The sequence below is a fragment of the Fulmarus glacialis genome, unplaced genomic scaffold (assembly GCF_000690835.1).
Source record: "Fulmarus glacialis isolate BGI_N327 unplaced genomic scaffold, ASM69083v1 scaffold12233, whole genome shotgun sequence".
NCBI classification, from domain to species: Eukaryota; Metazoa; Chordata; class Aves; order Procellariiformes; family Procellariidae; genus Fulmarus; species Fulmarus glacialis.
Window position 1 is genome coordinate 55,332 of NW_009201166.1, and position 7,973 is coordinate 63,304.

A 7,973-nucleotide genomic window follows, 5' to 3' on the forward strand; every position below is an offset into this window, starting at 1 on the left:
GAGAATGAATAGAGGAAACAGTTAATACCTTACAATCCAACCTACAAAGTCGCCCTTCATGTGCTACCATGTCACCTGGAGCCTGTAGAAAGTATGGCCTGAAAAAGCGTTCTTGAACTGCCTCTTTGTCTCCTTCTGGCACCCGGGGTCGTGTTCTGCAACACAAAAATTGCATGTATATGTTTGGAAGTCAAACTTTTTTTTCTAATGCTTAAAAAAGGAATAAATTGTGGAAAAGGATGAACAGATAGCTTGAGTTAAATAAAAGGGCAGAAAGAAATGGACTGATTGTAATTTAATACTTGCGTATTTTCCATTTAGAGAGATTATCAAATTAACTATATCGTGTAGTGTCATTGTACTCCCAAGCTGTCCTTCGCGTCTTTTTGCTTTTTTGGCTGAATTTCATCTTGCTAATCCATCCCTTGCCTTTAACTCCACTGCAACAGGTAAATGAAATAATACTTTACGCTTAAACTACCCTGTATTTGAAGATGACCTTCAAAAATATTACATTCTAGAAGCGACCTATTGGGGGGGAACTGCTGCTGTTATTTCCATTTTATGGTTGAGAACTGAAGTACAGAGTGCATTGAAGTACAGTAGCTAGTTATTTTGAATGTCTTCAGTAGGAAGCATGAAGAGGGTCTGAAGTACTTGTCTTTCCTTTTACCTGTGAGGCTGAATTGTTGATATTTGGCCCCGAACAGGGATACTCTGAACCATCAGGTGCCCTGAACAACTGATTCTCCCCTGCAAATCACAATGGAAACAGAACTATTAGTTGGTTAATAGCTCATTTCATTTTAAAGTATAAATATTTAACATTTACAATGCATTAGGATTTATTTTTATAAAGTAACTGAACTATAGTGTAAATATTACTTTTTCAAAGCAAATGCTATCAGCATGCAGTGGAGTGCAGTTGAGGCAGGGGTTTCTCTGTGTGTCTAGAGCAGTGTGTTTCTCAGACTCTTCAAGGCTGTGGCAATGCATTCAGCAGTGGTGCTATGTAAACCAGCTTAAGCAGTGTCTGGCCCTGCTTGTTGATTCCTGCCACTGTGTCTCCACAGGAACTGTCTGCTAGTACCTTTGTACTAGCATACTTGTTTACGCAGCCACACAGAAACTGAAAAGTTGTTGGGCTTAAGTATAATTCAGAAAAAAGGAAAAATTTAAACTGGAAAAAGTTGCCTGATCTACTTGACTATACTGCTAAATAAACAGCTAAGCTAGCACATAGGGTGAAGCAGAATGGTATTAGGGGATGAGATTATTTGCAGATCCACATCTCTGCATCCTAAATAAAGAATAATTGTGTTTGGTAACACTTCCAAATTTGATGTTGTTTCCCCTTGCTGTATTCTTTCTGCCTGAAATATCATGTCTGTCTTGTCACCACATCTCAAAAAGTATCTATCAGCAACAGTGGGGGGGAGCAGAAGATAGAGCAGGAGTTACTAATGTGAAAAAATGTCCTTAATGATTGTGACTGGGATGTGTAAGAATAGGGGAATAGTTTCATCATTCTTCATTACATGGTTTCCTTTCCTGTCCTCTGAAGCTTCTGGTTTTTGATACAGTCACCACCCGATGTCAGACTAGGTGGCCCAATTTGTATTCCTCTTAACATATATTAGAAAAAGATGAATCGAGCATTTTTGTAGAGGAAGATAAAACACCTTACTTGTGGGTTTGCAGCCATAATCGTATAGTTGCCATCATCATCATTAGTAGAAGCTTCAATATGTAAAGAACATGTTCCATCTTCTTCTCTGTTCATTTTGAAATGCGTGTTTTTCTTTGAAATCTGCTTGCCATCCTTGAACCAGTATACCTGTAGGGATCAGACCCCCCCCCAGTGACTTAACACTTGCTCTGTAGTGGAATAGTGACTAGAAAAAATGTAGATAAGAACATGACATAAGTTGACCAATTGCTAGTAAAAATTTTAGAATATTGTAAAATTTGCAGATCAGTTACAATGTGAAACAGAATGATTCCAGATTGAACTCAGAAAGCTGCCTATCTTCTTTACATAGCTGGGCCTGTCAGGTTCTCTTTCCTTGGCTATAGACACATTACTGGTTATCTCAGATCAGTTCTCATCTTTTTGAGAAGTTCATTTTTGGGGGGTTTATGAATTTCTGTTTCTTTTGGAGTCAGGTGGTTGTGAGGCAGTCCATACAGTACATCAAGGCCTGATACATGCTCAGGAGCAGATACTGTTATTTTAGAAAGCAGGGGGGAAATAATTTGGTTTAGAGCTCTCTCCACAGAGACATGTTTTTAGGAGTGAGACTTTCCAGAGGGATGTATAGAAAATAGCGGGTAGTTGATATTTATTCCTTTACCGCTAACAGTGAGAATGACCTACCTTGGGAACAGGTATTCCAACTATTTTGCAAGTGAATGTAATGGGAGATCCTTCCATTACCCGAAAATGCTTGAGTCTCTTATCAAAGATCGGTGCTATGTATTTGCCTGTAGGGATTTCCTCATGTTGGACTTCATCGTCTGATTCATCCACCGGGGTACGTTCAAGGCGAAATTCTATTTCATTCATCAGCCTCTGCTCAAAGCTTGAAATCCTGTATTCCTGCAGAGTGAGAGAGGCATGTTTCTGAACAAGACGAGTCGTTTTCTGTGGTATTTGCAGTCATTTGCGCTTTTAGACTAATTCTAAAATCAACAAAAATTAAAAAACCCTCATAAACTAGGACATATTGAAACAGTCTGAATTTGGTCTGCAGACACAGATTCTCACTGCATCTTAAGTTTGCAGAATGTAACTAATGAAACTGAGTTTTTTCAAAGGCAGCTAAAAAATCAAACATGTAATTCTTCTAAGTCCCTATGAAAAAACTATACTCTTGCACACTGTTGATCAAAAAAGATCATTAAAATATACTAAATTTTTGAGGATTTTGTGTTCAAATATTAGTCACCTGCTAATTATAGAAATGAATACTGCTATATATTTCAATTCTGAATTAAATAAGGAAAACTATACCTACTAAAAGAGAAAGCTAGAAAGAAAGTGAAATATCTTCAGAGTAATTTACCTGCAGGTTAAACCCTGACCAGATAGAAAGCTGGTGTAATTGAGAAAGCAAAACATATCACACTTAAATCCTTAGAAGCTTAAACAGATGATGCAAGAAAACCAGTATATTCCTACATAAATGACCATTTCCAGATAGTTTGATGTGATTATGAGCCTCCTCCTAATCCCCTGAAGTCAATTAGAAACCTCTCGTTACTTAGCTGTTTTGCATGAGGATGTCTCTTATCTAGACCAAGAGGCATTTGACCAAATGTCTCTTGCTGTGACATGTGAAGCTTCAGACCAACAGCCAGCTTCAGTTTTTGACGCCAAGCCAATGTTTATCCTGGGCATGGTGGAGCACTACAAATACACCTGAATGGACTTTTCTGGTAGCAGATGCTGCCTAGCTACACTGACATAGACAGCTGCAAGAATATCTTGCTTAACTCATTATAAACTATCTTGTGGGGAAGCTTGTACTACCATATGTAGGCCTGTAGCAGTAACCAAATCAGTTTGCTCAGACCTTAATTTATGCAGTTTGTAAGTCCAGAGCTTGCATTCCTGACACTGACATCTCTGAGAGCAGGCTTATGTTTTATTCTACTTCTGTGGCAAGCTTGGATCTTCAGAATCTCACTTTAATCTGTCAGATAGTGCTATTACAACGGGTTTTATTGCTTTGTTACAGGAAGGAAATGATCTGTGGCTTGGAAGAGAAATACTTGAGCAATTCCAAAAGTGCAATTCTTAAAAGTGCAAAATAGAATTTTAGAAACTGGTGAATAGTAAATAAGGACGTAGCCTATCCTTAGATATATTCCATTTGCTGAGAAAACAAGGTTCAGGAAATGCATCGTCTGAAATCTTACAGAAAGTTAATTAAAGAACCAGCAAAGATCCCAAATCACTGGGACTTGCATCCCTGATCATTTAGCCATTCCATCATACTGCTGATTATGCTCTTGACCAGTAGTTCCCAAATAGTAAGGAGCAAAGATGGCGAGGCAGCACAAAATTTTAGCTGACAAAGTCTTCTGATTTCTTCAGGAGACCAAGGAGACAGAAGTGGCCAAAGGTTGAGAGGTTACAGGGGAGTTTTGAGGAGACAGGGGTCTGTGAGGCTTGGGGGTGAGGAAAGCGTGGCAGCCACGAAGTGAAAAAAGCTAGAAATTGCCATGGTGGAATAAACGCCCTGGTAATACCTGATTTTGGTACCATAATGGTAGATGTTATATATCGGTCTCTTCATCTAAAATCTTTTTTTGCGGGGGGGTTGCTGTAAGGTCGGGTCTGGTAAAGATTAGCTACGGTAGGAAAAGGCAGATGGCTCAGAGTAGGGAGGAAAGAGCTTCAATGAATGAACTCTCTTTACTGGAAACTGAGTCCTCCCTTCTTCTTCTCTGATGCTGCAGGGCTGTTCCTTCCACACAGCTCTGGAGCAGTGCCGATAGTTACAAGGTAACAGGAGTGTTCATAGGGAACTTGGAATGCTGGGTTCCCCCTTCAAGATACCTTCCTTGCCTTTAACACTCTCCCTCCATTCTGACAGGGACAGTTTGCTCTCTGATACTTTCTTCAAATGTACCACTGCGAGTACAGCTTTGCCAAGCCAGAGTTTTTGAGCTTGCAGGTCTGTAGAAGGGTGCGAGACATGTGCCAAAGGGTGGGAGTCAGCCACTAGATGGTATCATCCACTTTCTTAGTTGGCTTTGTTTGCTCGGTGGGCTGGCCAACAGCTGGTGATCAGCAGCCAGCCTTATAAAGTTTCATCTTGTTGAGCTTTTTTTCTTTCACACAGCATGTCTTAACAAATCACTTTAATAGATCAAATTCTAATCTCAGTTAAGCCAGTGTAAAACCGGAGATTCTCTGATTTCCGACCAGCCAAAGCTATCATTTTTCTCTTAGGTGGCGAGAGCAGATTATAGTGTTCTGAGGGAAAGTTAAGCAATCAGTCTTGCACCCTTGATACTGACAAAAAGACTGTGTGTTTTTAGGAATGAATAATCAAGTAAAAATCAGGGAGTGACTACTATGTTTTAAGCAGCAGCTGTGTCACCAAAATGGGATGGGCTGCAGTCGTATTTTGGTTCTAGAGTCTCCCATAAATTAAGGAATTCAGACCTAAATACTTTGTTGCCAGCAATGTACTAAGAACATATTTGAAGTTTTGTTTTCCTTCCGTTTCTTTGAGAGCTTTAATAGTTACTGTCATGTTGTTTAGGTAGTTCTTGACAGCAGAGAACAAAATCTGTGGCAAAAAAATTGCACCTACTGAGAAAGGATTACCTTGAGTCTCTGAATTTTCCAGTAGGACCTGAAGATACTATACTTAATTCTTCTAAGAATGAAATTGCTTTCAGGGATTTCACATGCTGTGTGACTTTTGGAAATGTGGAGGCTAATTAAGGATTCATTAAGCTAGGAGTAATCTCTTAAAAAAAATTCTATCATCTAATGATTTGTCACATGAATAAAGGCCAGGGCAATATGGCAAATACGGTACAGAGAGTCTAATTTCTGCCTGTTTTAAACACGTTACTGTTTATTGTGTAATGACCCTCTCAAAAATTATGTAATTGTTTCTTGATATTGGTTATATGACAGCATAATTATAAAGCTAATTACACTGTTTTGCATACATGTTTCTCATTTATCATGTGTGAGCACTATCACTTTTGAGCACTATTATTCCCTTTGTAAAGATAAGCCATTTTTCAAGTGTTATGTATGTTTAGAGGGCAACAGGGCTGATGGACAGAGTAGGCAAAGTGATTCACAAATTGCTTATCTCAGAAGCTAGACACAGTAAGTCCGTGAAAAATTTTTACTGAGAGGGCAACTCTGAACTCAGATTAGAATAACATGAGCAGGGATAAAAGGTGTTAAGACTTCTCAGAGTCGGATAGCAACCGAAAGCAGTAGTCTAGAAGACTAGAAATTGGAAGAGGGCTTCTGGAAGAGCCAATACCTTTTATTTGTGAAGACCAACATAATAAAGAACAAGGAAAGAAAAAGTAAGGGCCTGCATCTGCTCCCTCATACAAAACCATTCAATCTGTTAATCTGGAAGTCAGCAGATCAGTTATTTACCGCCCTGTGAACCTTACCAATCATTCATTCTTTTATGGCAGTACATAAATCTGCCACTGGACTATTTTAGTTGTATACAGTCTTCAACTTTATTGAGCTACGTGCATGTTTCGTTAGACCTACAAAGCATGAATGTGATGACTTTTTTCAGAATGATATAACTAATCCCTAGAGGAAATTTTTCTTTAGTTCAGTTTTCTGGTGAATGTGTCAAAAGCAGGTTTTGGAAATGAAAATTGCTAATGACAAGAATAATGTTTCAAATTAAAAAGGCAGTACTGTACTTTTATACTTTTAATACTTCCTCAACTGTATAGGTGAAGATTGGGGAATCATTGCTTGGTCCCTGAAGTGAGTTTTTCATCATATGGTGTTCTCTAGCAGAGGGAAGTAATGGGGCTAGGAAGGCATTACCATTACACTTTCAAGGCATGATGTTAATGACTAAGGTATTGACTCCAGAACAAAATGCTATAGAGCGGAGTTAAGATGAAAATACTGCAAGCTAGTGGGAGAGTCCAGTATTGTTTATAGATAGTTGAGTTTAGTCAGCGATTTTTCATACTGATTTCTTTTTCAGATTCATTGCTGTGCAAAAGAAGTTGTGGTATGTAATAAGAAATTAATAGTATAGGGTTGCTGTAGCCATAATGGCCTACAGATGAAACCAAACAATGCTGATGGAGACAGTTAACATCTTTTATTACCTCTACTCCAAAGGTACAGGTTGTCTTAAGTTGTCTAACCAACTAACATAAATTAAACTTAGAGCAATTATTTTCAAGCTGTAATTAAGCTAATGTTTCTTGCCTCTGTTTTAGATCTTTAAAAGTTTTCTGTGAACACAGTGTATCATTTTTTTCATGACTGATGTGCTGAAGATACTAACTTCTTACAAACTTTACTTCATTAAGAAATGTGGGCAGTTGTTCTTTTGTGTACATCTGCTTGCAGGAGAAAATATGATAGAGGAAGCAATATATTTTGTGGGGCCACCTTGAAGTTAATCATGGACAGGTTTTCTTTGACATTTCTTCAGTGCACGTGACTCTGGATGTGTGCACACACAGAAAAAGATGTAAAATAAAAGTAGCAGTTTGTCAGAACAAATGCATATTGCTGCACTATCAACACTGAGCTATCATTACTGATGGCTCCTTCTCTGCCCACAGAAGCCACAAGAGTCATTGTGTTTCCATGCTAACGCAACAGTCACTGGCTAGGAACTGTGCAGGCTGACTGCATGTGTTTGAACTGGTCATTTTAAGGAGTTATATTCAAAGATATATTTTAAATGAGAAAATATTGAAGTTAGGGTTCCCACAGCCCCAAGGTGTTGCCTGTGTGTTGTGCGCGTATTTCAGTCTTTGTCTTTCTAAATGTGTTGTTTAGTGTGCATATATAAGCCTATATAAATTTACACACAAACCAACAAGACTAAGTTAACATTGCTGTGAAAATTTTAACGCCATCATACATAGACTGAAGGTGTTATACCAAACTTCTTTTAAAGAACAGGAATCTCTGAAATAAGTGGAAATACACAGTTGTATAGAGAATATAATCTTGGAGTTTTTTGCTTGTTTAGTAGATTTTTTTCCAGGATTAGGAAGAACAGAAAATAGTTGTTAATATGGCTTTCTGAAGAACTGTTTTTATCACATAAGCCATAAAGCTATTTCTGAATGTGATTACGTAAGTGGTGTAGGGCAAAGTGTTTGTGGTTGTGGTTCAGACAAGTATTTCGTAAAGCGTCACACAAAGAACAAGTCAACGTGATCACTGGGTACAATGTTAAAATTAGGCCGCAGTTCAGCATACTGAGGAG

The 7,973-nt window shown here is 38.3% G+C and overlaps 1 protein-coding gene across 1 annotated transcript in view; it reads right to left on the reverse strand.

Annotated features, from left to right (window-relative positions):
* MYPN (myopalladin) overlaps window positions 1–7,973 on the reverse strand; it is a 49,042-nt gene that overhangs the window by 7,546 nt on the left and 33,523 nt on the right. The window contains exons 12-15 of the mRNA XM_009573852.1: window positions 2,378–2,599; window positions 1,688–1,837; window positions 674–753; window positions 29–155 (exon numbers count right to left, since the gene is read on the reverse strand). Coding sequence (XP_009572147.1) covers window positions 29–155; window positions 674–753; window positions 1,688–1,837; window positions 2,378–2,599 — 579 coding nt within the window. The remainder of the gene's footprint in view (window positions 1–28; window positions 156–673; window positions 754–1,687; window positions 1,838–2,377; window positions 2,600–7,973) is intronic.